The following is a 20,262-nucleotide window of genomic DNA, read 5'->3' as shown; positions in this document are numbered from 1 at the left end:
CTATTGCTCAGGATAGACATCTCCCCTTGCCCTGGCTGGCTTATCACAATGAGGGCTGATATGTCCCCACTCCCCACAATTCCAGCATTGGACATTGCTGATATAACCTCTTCCTCTCCCTGCACCAGCTGAACTTCCTTCTCCTCCAGCCTATACATCTCTCCTGTTATTTTGACCTCTGCCTCTTCCTGCACTCTCCATCCAATTTAGGCTGTGAGTGTTTTCATCAGCTCCACAACTTCATGCAAATCCTTTTTTAGGGAATCATCCTGCACACGAACAGACACCGGCTCTCTCTCTGCATATGCCTTGATCATTTCTGGGCTGCTCACCAGGGTTTTGGGCTCTTCATGCATGCCCAACTACCTCAATCTCTTGAGTTTCCACTCCTTCTCCCTGGCCACTCTGACTACATCCTCGAAGCTATCGATATTCCTCAGCTCCACCTTCAAATGGAGTGAAGGCTTCAAGCCCGAAATGAAGCGGTCTCTCTTAATGATCTGAGGAGGCACCTCCGGCACAAGAGCTTCACACCAGAGACTCCATAATCTCCCAAACTGAATCAGGTACTGGTCAACCTCTTGCTCCTCAAAAGATCATAAACTAGACTCTTTGTTAGCTCCTGCAATTGCTCCGAGCTCCCCCCGCTCCCGTCTACCTCCCTCGCACCACGCGGCCACCCTCCCCCCTTCCCTTCCTTCCCCTCCTCCGCCTCGTGCTGCGCTGCCACCCTCCCTCCTCCTCTCCTTCCTTCTCCTCCTCCGCCTCGCCCCGCGCTGCCACCATCCCTCCTCCCTTCCTTCCCCTTCTCCGCCTTCGCGCCGCGCTGCCACCCCACCCGTCCCTCCCTCCTCCCTTCCTTCCCCTCCTTCGCCTCTTCTCTCCCTCCCTGCTACCGTCTCTTTTCCCCTCGCCTCCTCCTATGCCACCCTCCCTCCTCCTTTCCTTCCCCTCCTTCGCCATCGTTTCTTGCCGCTTCTTTTTCCCCCCGCCCTTCTTTTGCACGACCCCCCCCTTCCCCCTCCTTTTGACCTCCTCTTCACCCCATCTCCTTTTTTTTCTTTTTTTCCGCCTCCCCTTTGCTTGGAGCTTTCGCAGTTTGTCGGTGCAATATGGCGGCCTTAAGCCTGGAACCGGTGGCCCAGATGGACCCCCCCCCTCCTTCAGCCTATCGCGTGACACTGACAGAGCATCAGGTCTCCTTGGTGAAGCAGGCTGCAAATGACTTTTCCCAGACTTTCGTATATGGACGAGTCATTGGCTACGCCCCTTCACGAGCAGACATTAGGGACTGGCTGCAGCCCACCCTATACCTTGAGGACAGCCACATTGAGGAGGTCGCACTCATGGGACGTGGTATCTTTTGGCTCAAGCGCTCCTCGGCGCAGGCTACGAGCGATATGGTCAGACGGTCCCCTACCTCTGTGGGTGGGAAGATCATCCTTATGGTCCCATGGTATAGGGGTTTCAGTGTAGCGGACTTCGATGCCGCTTCTGCATCCCCCGCCATCCAGTCACCCTCATCTTCCCAGGCCTTGCAATAGAGCTTCGCCCGATCATCAAGGACTTGGGGGCGCACTTTGGCTGGCTCATGCAAGACACCTTCATTGATGCGGCGGCAGCCCAAGGGGTGCCACCCGTCAAAGTGGCAGTCTTAGATCCGCATAGTATTCCCTCGGAGTTTGAGATTGAGACGGACGCAGGTGTGGTGACGCAGCGCATGATGGTCACTGGTCGCCCAGATCAGTGTCTGAGATGCCACGGCTTCAGGCACCAGGCGCGCTCTTGCCCTTGCTTCACGAGGACAGAACCCCCGATGGCCCCCAGCCAAGCAGCTCAGGGTCCCCCCCGTCAGGAGTCGACACCCCCTCCAGAGGAGGAAGGTTGCACTAAGGTCAAAAGGAAAAGGAAAGGAAACAAAACAATAACAAAAAAGCCCCCTCTCCAACAGGAGACTCCTGAGGTCACCAGTCAGCAGCAGCCCGATAAGGGGAAGGAGAAGGTCAGCCAAACTCCTCCTCACCTTTCACCCCACCCCCCCCCCTCCTCCTCCCTCCTCCTCGGTTCCCCTACCTCCCCCCCCTCCAAGACCCCCCCTACCACCTTTGGTTTCAGCCCCCCCCCCCCCCCCCCTCCCTCGAGCATGATCCCGCCGGGACCCCCTCCCTCCTCCTGCGGCCCCGAAGCTAGCACAGACCTTCTCCACGCCTACCCCCCCTAGCACGTTGGAGGGGAGAGGCCCTCCCCCTCAGACGGCCAGCACCACTCCAGCTGGTCCGGCGGCCAGCACCCCTCTTTCTGGTTCTGACTCCTCATCTTCGCCCCCCCACCCAAGGGCAGCTCCTAGAGCTCTACCCTTGGAGTTCTATCGAGCAGGACCTTGGGACTACTTGGATGCAGGTGATATTGGCTCCTTTCCTGCATGCCTAGACATCAGCATCTTCTTCCTCCGTAAGGGGGCGGAGGGTAAGGTGTCCGTCCTCGCCCCCCATGATGGTCCCCGCTATTTCTTCACTATCACTAGTGACGGGAATGAGCAATGGACGAATGAAAATGTTTGGGAGACGATTCGTGATCAGTCCCAGGAGCAGGTACAGGACTGGATTGGTAGCAGGGCAGCGGAGCTTCTTCAGCAGCAATGGAAGGAGGGAGACGTTCGTCTGAGATGGCGCTGCAGCGCCAAACAGTTCCGTCTTTTGGTCATCATTCGACCACCTTTGGAGTGGATCTACGCAGAAGGGCTCCGCCCTTGGAGGACCTCAGAGGTAGCGGGCTTCTACAGTCTCTCTCTGGCGGAGGCTTCAAGTTGGTTGGAGAGAGCTTACCACCATGGGACGAAGGGCCTTTCCCCCCTGCTGAAGGTTTTAGAGGATGGGTCCGATGATCCGGCCTCTCCCTCGAAACCCTCACAGAAGCGCCTTCGTCTGCACACAGGACATCCTCCGACCACCTCGACATCGACCGCAAGCAGACAACTGTTTGCGGCCCATCTCTCCTCTTCATGAGTATACGCATTATCTCTTGGAACGTCAACGGGTTCCACTCATTTGGAACCCGCAACCCCAGGAAGATGGTGCTCAGACAGGAGCTCCAGCCAGCTTTGGTGAGAAGGGTAGATGTGCTCCTATTACAGGAACACAAGCTTTCAGCTTCTCAGACTAGTAAGTGTGGGAAGGTCCTCACAGGGCGCTCCCACACCTACTGGGAACCGTCGATTGGCGAGCAGGGGAGGAGCGGAGGTGTCTGTACCTCCATCGACGCTTCTCTTGTACAGCATGTGTGTGGTTTTGGCACCTTAATCCCAGGACGAGCGCTTTGGGTGGGCCTAAATATTGAGGGATCCCGCATCAGCATCCTCAATATCTATGCCCCGACCGACCTGAGACAGAGAGCCGCTTTCTGGAGCTCCCTGATAGACTCATTGCCAGAGATGGATTCTTGGATTGTAGGTGGGGATTTCAACAACCTTGAGGCTCTAGAGGATTAGCAGGGACGGGGCCCAGAGTTCCTCGGTATAGCTCAGGCGGAGCAGTCGGGATGGGACTCCTTCTTGTTCGCCGTGGGAGGTCGGGACAGCTGGAGAGAGCCCTCCTTTTGCAAGTGGCCAGGGAGCTTGGACTTCTCTTGGGGTTACAGGAGGGAGGGAGGCAGACTTCTGGAGTAGTTGGACCGTTTCTATGTAAGTGATTGGGCGATAGGCAGAGGTGGAGAGTCAGGGGTGGTTCCAGGGACGACCCTTTCTGACCATGCCCCAGTCATCCTAGCCCCACTGACTCAGCCCCGCTCCCCCTTCCTCCGCAGTCTCCTCTCGGTCTGGAGGAAGCTGCAGCACAGCCTCTCCTAGGTCCCCCCCAGCTGCCAAGAGGAGATGGACAGACAGCCCCTTATTTGGAGCAGCCAGGTGACAGATGATACAGGTCACCAGCTTGGAGAGAGGTCCCATATCCCATGGGCACTCTGGGCGTGTGGGCCTGCGCACTCGCTCCAAGTTTGGAGGGACGTCTATAGCCAGTTGGGCCCAGACGAGCTGGCAACAGCAGTAGGTACAGCATGAGGGATCCAGGCTCGACGAGCGGAGATTGATGCTGCCATTCCTACAGGTTGGAGAATTCCCACAGTCACCAGACAATTTCTCCCAGGTGATAAGAGGTGGCTAGGGCAGTTCACGCCTCGCGGCATTTCTTTGGTGGTTGCAGGCCTTTTCTCGGACTCCTCGATTCATTTCTTCTCTGTCACCGATGGTAGCCGCCTCCAGAGTAGTGAGGATGTGATCGACCCCCAGCTTCCCTGGTAGCGCCTTCGCATTATAGGGCTGCAACGGAAAGCATGGCATATGGAACCCCTCGTTGTGCAGGCCCGAGACTGGAGACTCTGGATTTGGGAGGGCCGTTCCTTGACAGAGGTGGAGTGGGACCCAGGGAAGTGGCGTTGGCCACCACTGGAGGCTTCAGAGAACCTACCCCCTTCTTCTCATATAGCACGCGTACAGGTAGGCGTGCTCTTGGGGCTCTTCACCGCAGGCTACCCACCCAGGCACATAGATGGTATGCCCAAGGGATATCTCTGGTCTTTCTTCATACATTCTGGAAGACTCTATGGGCAAGTTGGCGGCTGAGGAAGATCTCTTACTTTCTTTGGATGGTGGTCCATAAGGGGCTACCAGTTGGGAGCTGGCTGAGGCAGATGGGGCAGGAGGGGCACTGCCAGATGTGTTTTCAAGAGAAGGAATCGCTGAAGCACTGCCTTTGGAGCTGTTCGCATGCTCAGACAATGTGGAAGGGAGCCATGGGGATCTTAGCAAGGGCGGCACCCGAGCTAAGACCGGTCACTTGGGGAGCTTTTTGTTGGTGCAGCACCAAGTTGGGACATCACCTGGCTTACGAGTTCTCTCGGTAGGATCCAGTTTTCTTCGTCACGCAAGCCACCTCGGCATACATGGAAAGCTTCCCTTGGCATCTAACAGAGACAGATGCAGGAGCGATGACTCGGCACCCAGTTTGGGAGATCATTGGGAGTATTGTAGGCTGGCATATCTGGACCTCCAGATGCACGCAGACCCTAGGAGATCAGGCTTCTTCCGCTACCCAGACCCTAGCGGACATCTAGAGCACGATCATTCACACCCTCAAGGGTCAGTGGGATCACAGTCAGGGGGACTCCCGGGCAGGGAAAGAGAAGAGACGGCGCTTCCTTTTCGACTGGGACCATCAGGAGCTTTTCTTCCAGCACTCTGCTCAGAGTCTTCAGTGGCATTACTCGCCCCCACTGTGGCTGTTTGTCCACACTCAAATGATTATGCCCTGAGAGGCTTGTAATTATTTTTGTTTACCCCAGGCTGTATCCGTTTTGTGATTACAGCCCGCTGGCCTTTAGGCCTTCTCGTACTCTCGTTTTTCAAGTAATATAACTAGCACTACTTTTTGCGAAAAAAAAAAAACCTCTTGCTCCTCTTGTCTCACTTTACACAGCTCTTTCCAAACTTCATTAGGGCTCCTGGATTGTGCAAACTGTGCAAGGAAAGCTGCTCTCACCACTGTATACTCCGGATTTTGCTGCTGAGGGTGAGCAGTCCTGAAGGTAGCAACTTGAGTCTATAGCCATGCTTTTGCATCTCCCTGCAAGCAATAATTCATGATCTGAAACAAAATCTCAGGGGTTGCCCTATCTTTCATAAGTGCTGTAAATTCCATCCTTTCCAGGAATCTGGTTGCATTTTCATATGCCAACCCCCAAAACTCTGGAAAGTCCTGTGCCATCTCTCTCAGCTCTTCAACACTACAACTGACTACGCAGCTTCACACTTGTAAACTGAAGTGCACAGTCCTCCGTGGAGGCACCAAAACGTGGATGGACAAAAGCAGTAGAGCCTAAGCCGCCTTCACAGCCACCCTCATCCACATTTAAATCAAGTGAACAACACCATCAGAAGGTAAAAGGCTTTCATTGAAACTCCTTGTCTCTACACACCTCCGGATACAACTCATACTCTGGCCACATTTCCACTGAAAGCTTAAAAAAACTCAAAAAGAACCTAGTGGATTAAGACAAGCTCTCCTACAGACTCAGATCAAGCTCAGAAAACAAATAGATGACCCATGAAACATAAATTCATCTATATCAGTGTACTCCACAACTACAACTATTCACTATGCAACACCATTTAAGGCCTTCACACATCTCATATATAAGCTGTTTGCTATCCATGAGCTCTCATCAAAATTCTTTGAGTCTGGAGTGAACCAAGCTCTCCTACAATAGCTTGCTATCCTTTGAGTTCATCACAGCCAGTACTACATCTTCTTTCCTGCCTTCTCATTTATCCACTGAATTGCCAGCAATCCATTGGCAATATTATTTACCACTCACACGCTCCTTATGGACTCACGGAAGTCTGAGGTGCACTAAGCTCCCATATCACAGCTCGCCACCCTTGGAGATCTTGATATCCCGCCTAGCAAGGCCTCTCTGCTTGGGCATCTCCCTTGCTTCGTATCAAGTATAGAACCTCACAAGTTATTGATAAAGTATCCAAACTAAGAAACGAGCCACCAAGTCATCAACCTCCTCCTCTCTTCTCAGTCTGCAAATCTTGCTCAATCATTTCCTCCTTCTATCCAATCCTGAACCCACTTGATTCACGTTTTGCCACGCTGCACCATCTACATGGTGATACAATGCAAAAGAGCTCCTCTGATTATGAAAGTGAACAAAAAGAAACATCCTCACAGAATCATTCAAGCGTCACGAATGTGAAGGGGAACAAGAGATGGACTTTCCTCTCCATTCTGTACCATCCATCGTTGACATCCTCTTTCTCACAAGCTAAGGCACCGAGTTTGAGTTTCCAGCAGCACTAGCGTAGCATAACTATTTGTGAGGTGCCCTTCGTGCTTTGCCATCTCCTTCTTCACTAGGTTCCCCAGCAGCTCACTATCCTTGGAGTTCCCAATAGCCATGGTCTCTGCAGCTAGCACCCGGCACCCACCTAACCAAAGGCCTTTCTGCCCTCGACCTCAAAGCAGTTGCATACCCATTCGACACCTTCAGCCAGCTCATACTCTCGCCTGCACCACCCCCGCTTCCGTCTATCCTTCACACGATGATACTTCTTCATAGTTTCTCTCATGCTCACATTGTATGCCCTCCATCGTCTCCTGTACTCCCAACCCACACAATCGTCAAGCCACACCAATTCCAGCAGCTCCCCCGTATAGCTCTGACGATCTCCTCCTGTTGGATACCAGTGAGGCGCTCCCACAGTCGCCCTCTTCCTCTAACAAGAGCCACATGCATGGTCGAGATCACCACTTCTCCTGCTCACGGAGCATACATCCTGTCATTTGAGATCCTGCCAGCCGCATAGCCGACGCCTAAGCTGAATCCCATAGCTCCCTCTAAAGCAACAATGGACCTCCTCTGCTCACGGTTCTCCTTCCCTCCACTACAAGCCTCTCCTGCTCACCACAGAGCACACACCCTCTGTCGTCCAAGATCCTCCCAGGATCCATTTATCCAAGGGACTCCTGGCCCGTGCTGTGGCGATGGTATCCCGTGTGACGGTGTTTATCGTGGGTGACATATGTCCGTCATAGTAGTCCTTTATGAAGTGTTCATAGTGTCATGAGTGGAATTCCGTTTTGTGGTGAAGACATGGGAGATCTCACGTACTCTGTGTGGGTGTCATGGATGTGTGGTTATATGGAGCCTAAAGTTGGAATATGTGCTTTAAGTGTCTTGGTGTATGAATTTGGGGGGAACTTTGAGAGTGGTAAAATGTAAGCATGAGGTGGCTAATGAAAGGGGATGTGGTTATAATCAAGAAAGGTATGCATGCAACGTGGCTACGTGATGGAAGGGGAATACTTCTAGCTGACGAGCTAGCAGGTACGTGAAGAGGGCAGCTATGGTGACGTGATTACACTGGGCATGGTTCTGGAGGGAAGCCGAGAATATACGTTGGAGGGAGAGTTTGGAGAGTGGGTTTATGGTTTAGAATTTACGATACAACATTCAAAATTAAAAATTGATATCATAGTCTTTCTCTATATGTTAAGCATCGATGGTCAAAACAAGATGAAACCTGGTAGGACTCTCAGACATTATGGCATAAATATTTTGACTTGGTGTTATTGCATCTTATTAAACTAACATGGGTACCTTTAATTTGGTGGATGGTGATTAGATGAAAGACCTAGGATGGCTTTAGTGGATGGTGGATGCACTTTGGTGGGCTCCAAATTACTTATTTTGACTTTGGGGAGGCTAGGTTAAAAAGTGGTAGGCACCTTTTAATGTGGACCCTTGATCTAGATCAAGATCACTGGCTAAGATGGAGGTGCATAATGGAGGGCTAGGATGGAGGATGATAATTGAGGGTGGAGATCAATCTCGAAAGCTGCTTACACAAGATCTGATTGAACACCATCAAGCACACACACAAGTTGAACATCACACATGTACATATGTACAAGATGAGTTTGGGGTTTCCAAAAATCTTCACACAGCGTAGATATAGCCCTTGGAAAGGCTTGGCATTCTAAGAAGAATCCAGCCATTCATTGGAAAAAGCACATTTATCGGTTCAAGATGAACGATGTGCTATATGTTTTACCAGGTGAAAAGGATCTGCCTTAGAAACCGTTAGTTTCCATAATGGAAGTTCACAAAACTCAGGAAGAGTTTTTGTTTCTTTGTTTAGCATCGGTAGAGTCGATTGACGGTCCATTGACTAGCACTTACGCTACCCAAGATGGGGAGAGAGACAAGTTGGCTTATAAGATTGCAGAGGAGTTCTCTAATTGTTTTAGGGATGAGTTGTCTTATGGTTTACCTCCACAACGGAATGTTCAACATAGATTAAACTTATCCCGAGGGCAGAACCTGTAAATAGGCCTCCTGATGGGTTCAGTTTTAATGAAGAAGCTAAGGTGCACAGGCAACTAGACGAATACTTCAAGCTAGGGCAGATTCAGCCTAGTTTCTCACCTTTGGCTTCGCCACTGATATTGAAGAAAAAGAAAGACGATACTTTCCGTCTCTGTATAGATTACAGAGCACTGAACAATATCATTGTTAAGCACAGATATTTGATAGCTTGGATTGACGACTTGCTAGATGCATTACATGGAGCTAAAATTTTCAGTAAGATCTCTTCATTGTGGCTACCATCAGATCCAGATTAGAGTTGAGGATGTGCATAAAACCGCTTTTAGAAGCAGGTTTGGACATTACGAGTTTTTGGTAATGTCGTTTGGACTTACCAATGCTCCAGCTACATTCGTCATGCTTATGAACGATTCACTACGCCTGTATATCGGGTAGTTTGTAGTATATTTTATTGATGATATCCTTGTTTTCAGCAAAAGTATTGCTGAACAACGTGAACACTTAAGAAAAGCGTTTGGTACTTTGAGGAAAGCTAGTCTGTATGTAAATAAAAAGAAAATTGTGTTGTGCATGGTAAGACTTGAATATTTGGGGTTCATTATTGCTCTTGATGGGGTGGAAATTGATCCAAAGAAAGTGGCTGTGACACTGACTTGGCCTATCCCTCAAAGTTTGACCACTTTGTGATCATTTTTGCGGATTCATTCAATTTTATCAAAGGCATATCAAAGGATATTCTGAGATAGTATTGCCTTTGACTGACTTGACCTCTGGAAAAGTACCTTTTGTGTGGGACAAAATCAACAAGAGAGTTTTAACGCCGTAAAGCAAGCTGTCGTCTCCGGTCCGATGTTACAAATTATTGATTCCTAGAAACCCTTTTTTCATAGAAACATATGCAAGTGACATTGCAGTAGAAGCAATTCTCCTCCAAAAGGAAAGGCCAATAGCCTTTGAAAGAAAGAAGCTTTCTTCCTCTCAGAGAAATGGCCAACTCATGAAGTAGAGTTATACACTGTTATCCATGCTTTGAAAACATGGAAGCATTATTCGTATGGTTCAGAGTTCTACGTGGATGTAGACCATGATACTTTGATACATTTTTGTAAACAACCTGACTTGAGAGGCCGCGAAGCTAGGTGGACAGAACTCATGCTGGAGTTTAACATGACGATTTGGTACCGAAGAGGAAAGGAAAATAAAGTTGTTGATGCGTTGTCGTGCATTATGCACAATATGAGTTTCACGGTATTAGAAGTGCTCTAAGATTAGAGAAACTCATATAGTAGACGAGTTCATCCAAAGCCTTTAGCCTAAGGCTTATGTGATTAAACCCGAGGAAAAGGATGACCTAGCATCCACAAGAGAACAAACCTATGCAAGATGTACCTTAGCAGATAGTATGTTGAAACAAAATGACAAGGTAGTAGTACCTAATCAGAATCATCTTAGGCAGAGGGTCATTCAACAGTGCCATGATAGCCGTGTGCCGCACATCTAGGTGTCGAGAAGACGTGTGATCTTGTGAAGCAAGATTTCTTTTGGCCAAAAATGAAAAAGCATATTCATGAATATGTGACACATTGTTTATTGTGTCAAGTGAGCAAGGCAAAGCGGGTGAAGTCACATGGCCTTTACAGCCCTTGAAAATACCATTAGGTAGATGGGAGAGCATTTCCATGGACTTTATAGTTGGTCCACGAAGCAAGATTTCTTTTGGCCAAAAATGAAAAAGCATATTCATGAATATGTGACACATTGTTTTTTGTGTCAAGTGAGCAAGGCAAAGCGGGTGAAGTCACATGGCCTTTACCGCCCTTGAAAATACCATTAGGTAGATGGGAGAGCATTTCCATGGACTTTATAGTTGGTCCACCTACGACACAAGGTGGATATGATCCTCTTACTAAGATGGCTTACTTCATTCTGACTAGGTAGTCTATTAGTGCCCCGCAAGTAGCGGATTTGTTTATCAAACATATATTTGGTTTGCATGGACTACCCCACATTCATAGTGTCAGACAGGGATGTTGTCACATGCATCCCTGCAATTGCAATGTGACACACTGCCTACATCGACACATGTGTTAATAGGATATTTTATCATATGTTGTGACCTCTTTGTGAGCCCTTGTCTAGGGACAATCAAGCCCAAGCTACGTAAGTCAGTCTCTCAGCTTTAGGTCAAGACAGATCAGTCCTTGTTCAGTGGTACCCACTAGAGAATAGTAGGGCAGTGTTCCCATCTTAGGATTAGAGATAGGTCTAGGTCCATCCTAGGATAGGGGCCCTTTTGGGCCCCCTCAGGGCTGGAACAAGTCAAGGAAATGGGATGGGGAAGGGCTGCTTTATAGGCTGCCCTACACCCCTCCCTAGGCCACCTTTTTATGGGGCCAAGAGCTGCATTTATGGGGCCAAGTGCCCAACCAACCAGCCCCAAATAGCCGATTGAAAAGCCAACCAGTTTGGGCAGGTTGGCTCAGCCCTCCAGCCCTATAAATAGGGGCCATCCATGCCCTCATTCCACATTCAGCTCTCCCAACCTTTAGTCCTTCAATAGCTCTCCTCCAACCTCTTGTGTGCAGCCCTGAACACCTCCATAGTTGGATCATCCTAAAATGGAAATAGTCAACCAGACTTTAGAGGATATGCTTAGAGCATATGTTTCATTGAGGTAACATGCATCGATAATTGGCTACCACTATTGGAATTTGCCTACAATGATAGAAAACATTTCTCTATAGGAATGAGTCCGCTCGAGCTGAACGATGGTTATAGATCAGCAAATCCAATTACGGTTGGGATACCTCAAAAAGTGCCTAGTGTCGTGAACTACGTAGTTCAGATGCGGGAGATGCTAGCACTTGCGAGAGCGAACATCCAACTAGCTATGGATAGAGCCAAGGCGTCTGCGGATGAAAATAGATCTTTTATAGAATTTAAGGAAGGAGAAAAAGTTTTTCTCAAAATTCCTTCACACTCTTAAGTCTTCGACTGCAAGAAAGTGTGCTAAATTATCATCCTGATATTGTGGGCCGTGGTTAATTCTTAAAAGAATAGGCAAGGTGGCCTATAAATTGGAATTACCACAGGGTTGTAAGGTGCACCCAGTGTTTCATGTTTCTCGTTTAAAGAAGTTTTAGTAGTTCTTTCCAAATACAATATGTTCGCCCCTGTTACTGAAAATTAAGAAAACCAAAATTTGCATCCATCAAGCATGATAATAATCCATTGAGCTCTAGAAGGATGATAACACCATGCCCAATATCTAAAGGACGAATAGAATCTAAAACTAAACTGCATGTCTCCACTCTAGTGTGAAACCACAAGAGCAACCAAACAGAAGTTTGCCCAATTTCTAGCATATGGCATCTTCTAGTTGTGCTTTTGAAGAGAAAAAATATATAAAGGCCCACCTTAAATAGCTGGATGTAGCTAATTATGGATCAGCTGCCGTCAACATCTACGATGAGAAACACTGCCTAGACCCTAAATGTTCTAGCTAACAATCGTTATCGGCAAGATGAGAAAGCCTAGAATTGCTTCCCAGACCTAGTGATGCAAGCACCCTGTCCATGTGCACCTAACCTCTTGGCGTAAGAGATGGAAAGTCCACACAAGAAAAAAGATCAACTTGTTGCTGAAGTCGATTGGCTTAAGAGGGCTGCCTAAATTTGAGAGAACAAACCCTAAGAAGTCTCCACAATTCACTAGAATGGTAAATACATTACGTTGCAAAAGCTAAAGTGGAGTGCCCATTCTCTAAGTCATAGGCAAAACCAGGGAGGGTGTGGCCCTCCCCACAGTTGGAATGGGGCGCACTACATTGGGAATATCCAAGTCACTAACAAAGGACCTCCCATTACGAGGACAACTTGCTCGACAAAAGCAGAGAGGAGCTTAGATGGTGCCAGCTGGCCCTAACCTAAAGAGTGCAGCTCTTGAAGCCTTGGGTCAAATGTTGGTACTCTGCCATCTTGAACTACTATCCAGCTCGGAAGGAGCATGCAGAATAGTAGCATCCATGCAATTTCATCTAATGATTCAATTGAGCAAAGGGTTGTTTAATCACTAAAGTTGGTGTGTCAAAGTTGCTTGGGAGATTTGTCGTCTCCTCATGGTGGGCTGGCTTGTTGGTTTGGCATTTTGTTAATCAAAAAATCTTCGAACTATACAAAGCACCTAAGGAATAACCCACGTTGATTGTGGTTTGCTATCTATCAAGCTAAGGTGATGATTGGAGTGGTCAAAGGTTGTTATGCAATAGGCTGGTCCAATCAAAGCTGGTCGTTATTGATTATTTGTTGAAGTGAGGACGACGCTAGGCATGTTGTGACTGCGAACATGTATGTCAGTAGGTATGCACAAGATTTGAAGGGAAGCATACCATTTTCAAGGAGCTTTCTTGTCTTTCCATTGTAGTTAATTTTGGTGTTGTTTGCATTGCATTTACAGCTTTCTCTTATTCATAGTGATTTTCCTAGTGTAGGGAAATGAGTACATCTTTCATACATAGCGGGGGGCTTTTAAAACACACACACACACACACTTTTTTTTGTGAAATCAAGTTGTCATTATATTACAAAGAGCAGTCCGAAGAAAAGGGACAGGTAGATACAAGTATCAAAAGATATCATTATATGACAAGAAGGCGATCTCGCGCTTGTACACAATCATATAACGATTTCCTTAAGGATGCCCAAAAGAACTGATACTTAGCCAAAGGGGGATCACCAAAGACTCGATGGTTACAATCCTTCCATAGAGTCCATATTGCACAATAGCAAACCCAAATAAAAGGTAGATCATATCCTTGCCTTACCAGATGAAAACCAAACAGCCACAATCGCTTGTCAAAGAAAGCACTAGAAAAACAAGCATGAAGCCTTTAAGCTACCCATGGATAATTTCTCAAGATGTTAAGCATTAATAGATGATGTAATACCTATGGTGCTATTAGCTTGCTTAGACTTCCTCTATCAGAGGCTACCTGGGAATCCGTCCACCAAAATAAGAGAAAATTCCCATATTTTATAATCTAGGACGCAGATTCTTCAAGGAGAAGGAATATTATGTTCGTGACATGATTTCAAAAGCATCAATCAGCAAAATTCTTTAGAGGGACCATGAAATGGTTTTATGTAGTGTAGGTGTCTTTATTGTTATACATAGTAGTATAGTTTAAGGAATGAATCCATGGTGCGATTTATGTTTGGTATGCGGGTCATAGAGTCAAACTAATGGTCAAAGACAAAGTTCTGTCAAGGTGCTTGGTGAGGGCACATGAGAAGAGTAGATATCCCTAGAATTTTCCCTACGCATGCCGGTGTCCATAATGATCTTATTGGGGTTAAATGCCTAGGAGTAAATAAGAACACACGTTATCATATATGGGTCTCAGAAAGGACATAAATGGCTGATATGGCAAGTGCATATGGGATGCAAACTTGGCAAGATCCCAAGTGTGAGGGGTATCTAGCATCTAGGGGATGCTTCTAGGCTTGTGTATTCGAGATGTGAATATGTTTGTTTGGGTGAACCGTGTTTGGCAGGGTGGAGCTCTCTCTTGTTTGTGTTTTGTTGTCCACAGCTTAGTGCAGGTTCACAATCAAATGGTAAGAGGTTTTGGCTGTTACATAGTGGCATGCATTGTGAGCATGAGGCTGTGGAGGGAGACAAGAGGATCGTAGGACTGAGGGTAGGTATGCAAGGAAACGAACCAGAGGAGAATGATAAAAGAGGGGTGAGAAGGCTGCAAGGAACTCCTCACTTGTATAAACAGTTACCAAAAAGGAATTATTTTAAAATTTACGACTTAGAAATGTTGCCAAGACAACAAATAGATTTGAACATATGAAACCTGAAATGCTGTTCACAATGCCTTCCTGATTGAAGACCATACGTGCACAAGGGTTTAGATTCAATACAGATTGAAGCCTCTCATCCACAATAACAAAAGAGCAGCTGTAGCAAAATGTGTCTAAGAGTTTCTATCTACATTCCCTACATATCAATTGCCAAGAAATTCCCGAAATATATAAGGCAGTACACATACCTGAGACAAACAGTTGCCAAGAAGAATAACAGATGCTGCATCTGATGCAGCATCTTTTCCCTTTTGCATCTTCAAAGCCATCCCCACATCAGCAACAGCCAGTGCTGGTGCATCGTTCACACCATCTCCTACCTTGCCACATTGACAAACGGAACCAAATTTGAGCAAACAAACAAATGTGGCACGCTAGGCTAGACAAACCAGCTTTCTCTACACCTGAAGGATACTTTAACATATTAGTATGTGCACAAGACATAGGGTTCTGGATTAAAATTCATTCCCTCCTTGAAACTGACACTTAATTTCTTAGTATCAATAAAAGGCCACTTCAATATAAGACAACCCTACATCCATTATTATTTCCAAACAAAAATCGACCTTTAACACACTTCTATAAACCTTGATAATGTGCTGTCTTTAATCCATCGTACACTGTCAACATCAATTTCTAACAAACTACCATGCTTAACCTTTTTCACTTGACCTACTATTCTCAAATATTACATTTCCAATCAATAAGCAGAAACTAAAAGTATATAGGTAGTTCAGAAATCTAGAACTCCTTGGGCTCTACAATCCTCTATCCTCTTACTCTCGTGTGTGTGTATGTGCATGAGTGCGTGATTTTGTGTGCATGTGTGTGTGTGTGTGTGTGTGTGTGTCTTTCACCCAGGAAAAGGAGTAATGTGTCTTTCATTGGACTCGCTTTTGGGTATTATGGACCATCTGGACACAGAGACTGCACTCTAGGATGGGTCAACAGTTTCCTCAGGCATATATTTTCTTCAGAATGTCCCTTAAGCAGTCTTTACATGACAGTATTGCTGCAAGGGATTTGGATGCTACTTGCCTTGAAGTGTTCTCTACTTGTTTTTGAGTTCTTCTATTGGGCTCTCTTTCGGAGTTCTTTGCTAGTGTGTGGGAGACCTCCCATATTGTAAATTTATGAGCATATAAATACAATGGATTTTACCCAAAAAAAAAAAAAGTGTGTCTTTCACCCAGGTGTTTGAGAGCATGTAAACGTGTGAGTGTTGTGTGTGAGTGTGTGTGTGTGTGTGTGTGTGGTGAATTCGCTCCAGCCCTGCGTGTGTGTGCGTCGATATCTGCATCTATAGGCTTCGTTTCATTTCAGTTCCGTCTTCCATCAGCATCTTCGTCTCTCACCGGTAACCTTGTACCATCCCCTTCTGTAAACAGGTTTTTAACCCTGTGATTCAGAAATTTCGGGTACCAACCTATATCAAGAAGAATCACTAGGGCAAAAAACAACTTGTTTTTATTGATGGTGTGGTTTCATCACTGCGTCAGTTTTTACAGAGCAACAATTTGAAGCTGGAGGATGCTGTGCTTGATATGTAACTTTTTACTTGGCTGCCTCATGACTTTTGCTATGAGGCATTACTAGTAGATTTTTTCCTTGTACTTATTGGTGGGTTTTTACCTCTTTTGAGGTTTCCCACACAGATTTATAAGATTTCACTGTAAAAAAAAAAGTGTGTGTTGTGTGTGTGTGTGTGTGTGTGTGTGTGTGGTGTGGTGTGGTGAGCAATGGAGACCTCCTCCTCCTCTGCTCCAACAACCTCTATTCCCTCCTTGGTTTTGTCCTTATAGCCCCCGTCTTCCTCCTTGCAATCTTCATCGTCATCCGTATAGCCGCCGTCAGCTGTACGAAATTCCGTACAGCCCCCTCGACCCTTGAAGTTCTTTGTACAGCCTTTGGTTCAGCTCACGTGCTCCTTACATCATCTTGTACAACTTCCGCTTCCTATCCAGCCCTTTGTACAACCCTCCGTACAAGTACACGTGGTACAATCGATCATACCTGCTTCATCCATACCTACTCCACCTGCTCCATCCGTACTTACAAAATCTGTACAGGATTCTCCGTCCGTACATGAATCCCTCTCCATATAGGATTCTCCGTCCGTACATGATTTCCCGTCCGTACAGCCTATTATACCCTCTATTGCTATCGAGGTTGAAAACGTGAATATGGGAGCTAAGTATTTTGAACCCAAATGTGGTGTATTTACATGTGCATGCTACAGATGTCACAAATTTGGACAGGTGTCTGCACAGTGTCCTCTTTTATTGCATCAACCTCCCCCAGTGGGCAATTCGATTGCCCCTCCCAATAAAGTGAATACTACGGTGCAGAATGGGAAAGGAAAAGGTAAAATGGTTATTGTATCTCCCACTGGGCCTCAGCTTCAACACATGCACAACGTCAAAGAAAATAGTCAAGCAAAGAAAAACGAAAAGGTTTAGTCAGATGGAGAACAAAACCCTAAAAGACCAACATCAGCTCCTATGAGGTCTCCAATATCAAGAGCATGGGATGAGTGTGAAGTTGCATCTGGTTCCACTGCTACATCTTGTGATGTTATTGCGGTTGGTGCCCTATGGACTGACATTGTCAAAGGGAAACATAGTATAGCAGCTTCTACGCACTTTGCAAATGATATGGTTGATAGCATTGATGTCATGGCACATGATGCTTGCTGATTTGCTTTTTTGCTTTCACATTGATCACTTTTCTGTCATGTATATGCCTCTAAAGTGTTTCTCTTATAATCTCCGTGATCCCCAAAAATGGAGGCTTTTTTGGCATTATGTTTATAAAACACAGCAAAGGGGATTTCAATCCCTGTCTCGCTATGAATCATCCTAGTGGTAGATGGTTAGTAATTCAATGCATGATTTATGAAGAAGTAAATGAATTTGCTTCTATTTATGCCCCACAAAATTCTATCCATAGATGGTCAGAGATTGCAACTTATCCATGGTGTGGAAATGCTTATCTATGGTCAGAGATTGCAACTTATCCATGGCATGGAAATGCTTTCCTTTGTGGAGATTTTAATAATGCTCCAAATTTTGATGACAACACAACACGTCGATCTGGTATGCTCACCATGGAACGCACATCCTGGGCTGCTATGCTTTTTGATCTGCATGCTTCTGATCTTTGAGTTTTTTCAAAACCCTCTGATAAAGGATTTACATTTCATCACAATGCACACTCACTGAGGCCAACTGGATAGGTGGTACTTGATCCATGCTTATTTAAATGATGATTTCACGTGTGACATGTAGGTGGACCACTTGCTTATCATTCACCACTTTGGATGGGTCTGTATTTTGGTATGCATAGTCCTGCACTTAGGCTGCCCATGCAAAGATTTCTTATTGTCAATAAAAGCTATCTGCAACATTGACAGTTTACAGAAATGGTGAAGCATGCACTTCAGCCTTTACTCATGCAAGCCAGTTGTCACATGCACCCCTGCACTTGGGTGCAAGGTGACACACTGGCTACATCGACAAGTGCATTATAGTTCCCAGATAGGAGATTTCGTCGTATGCTGTGACCCCTTTGTGAGCCCTTGTCCAGGGACAGTCAAGCACAAGCTACGTAGGTCAGTCTCTCAGCCTTAGGTCAAGCCAGTAGTTAGTTCTTGTTCACTAGTACCCACTGGAGAACAGTAGGTTAAGTGTTTCCATCTTATAGTTTAGGTCTTAGCCTAGGTTAGGAGTCCCTTTAGGGTCCCCAAAGGCTGGACAGGTAAGCAGGGAAGGCAGCCTGCAAAGGCTGCCCAAAAACTCCCCTGGCAAATGAGCCAGGGAGGGCTTTTTATAGGCTGGTTGTAGGCCAGCCAGTCTGTAAAACAGACTGAGTCTGTTTGTTTACAGACTGGGTTGGCTCAGTCCAGCCCTATAAAAGGGCCCCTTGGCTTCCCTGTTTTCTCATTCAGTTTGCTCCTGCCTTCAGTCCTCCTACAGCTCTACTTCAGCCTCCTGTGCAGCCCCTGAGATCCTCAGATCTGGCCCTGCTCTAGCCTCAGTCCCTTGGCCATCAGTTCAGCCTGATCTGAAGGTGACCACGCAGCACAACAGTCGGAGGTTTGGACCAGCAAACGGAGAGAGGTTTGGACACTGTTTCCTCAGCTTTCTCAGCTCTCTTTTACAATTTACACAGCTCACTCTCAGCTCTATATTTCCGTCATCTCTCAGTTCTCTCATAGGATCTATCACTTCTAGCTTTTCACTCTCTCACTCACGTAGTAACCTTGCATTCCGCTAGACAGCACAAGCCTCTTCCTTGCCTTGCAAAAGCGCCCTACATCGTCAGTGTGGACAGCATCAAGGTCTCGGTATTGGTTAGCGTTGCCTCTCACGTCTTTGGGTCTGCTATACGTGTGCACAGTGAGCTCTTCAGAAGCGTGTTCCGTGCTCTCTTGAAGAGAGTTCTTTGTATTTCTCAGTTCTTCAAGTATAAAGCAAATTCTCCCCTGATTGGGGGAGGGGGCCCTCAGTGGGTACAGGGACCCAATCGGAGGTCGACTCTACTCTCTCTCTACCCTCATCTCCTTCCTCTCTCTATGGTAAACAACGCTCATTCCTCGCTAAAGGTTTAAAGGAGGTCTTGCTGTGAATTACACGATCAAATAACCGTTGCATGTTACATTGGTATCAAAGCTTCGGTCTATATCTAGCTTGACTACCGCAAGTGTATGGTTGTGCTGAGATCCAAAAAGGACACACAATCAAGCACCATGGAAGGGTCAGGAAAAGATTTCAATCGTGAAGACTTTGAAGAGGAGAAAGACTACCAACAAGATACGCTTCCGCCAAATGCTCAAGAAGTGATGGCGAACCTTCTAGAGCAGAATCGGGTCCTGCTGCAACAACTCAAAGAACATTCATCCCAGCTGGAAGAAAGCAGAAGACAGCTGGACCAGACAAAACAACGTCTGGAGGAAAAAGAAGCAGAAAAGCCACTGGAAGAAAGAAGAACCACAAATTTTGAAAAACTGCTCTTGTTGATGCGTGAGGAATGCAAAAATGAGGAGGCACTGCGACGCGCAGAGCTCGCCCAGGCAGAGAGGCAACAAAAGCTAGACCGAGAGGTGATGCTTCTCCAACACAAACAGATGTTAGCCGCTATGCAGGCAAGTTTGAGCGCAGCGGCCGTCTCCGCCACAGCTTCGCCATCGACAAAGGTAACACCACTCACTCAGTCCACTCCAAATTTTGTTAAGTATGATGGTAAGTGTGATCATTCAGCAATTTTGCAAGTTATTCATCAGTTTGTAGCTCATTTTCCGTTAGCGCAGATTCAAGATGAGCAAGATAAAGTCCACCTTGCAGCCCCTCATCTTACAAGTGAGGCGGTGACTTGGTGGCAGCATTGGGCTAGTAAGCATACTGACCCAAAAACGTTTAAGACGAATTTCGTTTGGGCAACGTTTGTGGCCAACCTCAAAGCCCGTTTTCTCCCACCCCAATATATGCTTAACCTGGAGGATGAGTTCGCT

At 46.7% G+C, this 20,262-nt stretch overlaps 1 protein-coding gene across 2 annotated transcripts in view; it reads right to left on the bottom strand.

Moving 5' to 3' along the window:
* LOC147885703 (copper-transporting ATPase PAA2, chloroplastic) overlaps positions 1 to 20,262 on the bottom strand; it is an 87,463-nt gene that overhangs the window by 22,583 nt on the left and 44,618 nt on the right. For both annotated transcript variants that reach the window (XR_015543390.1, XM_087396057.1), the window contains exon 15: positions 14,942 to 15,073. Coding sequence is in view for 1 of the 2 variants with exons in the window: in XM_087396057.1 (XP_087252183.1) it covers positions 14,942 to 15,073 (132 nt within the window). In the remaining variant the exon portion in view is untranslated. The remainder of the gene's footprint in view (positions 1 to 14,941; positions 15,074 to 20,262) is intronic.

The sequence above is a fragment of the Dipteris shenzhenensis genome, chromosome 25 (assembly GCF_047967505.1).
Source record: "Dipteris shenzhenensis isolate YYH24624 ecotype China chromosome 25, Dip_SZ_1.0, whole genome shotgun sequence".
Taxonomy (NCBI): Eukaryota; Viridiplantae; Streptophyta; class Polypodiopsida; order Gleicheniales; family Dipteridaceae; genus Dipteris; species Dipteris shenzhenensis.
This window is presented reverse-complemented; position numbering and strand designations above follow the sequence as displayed.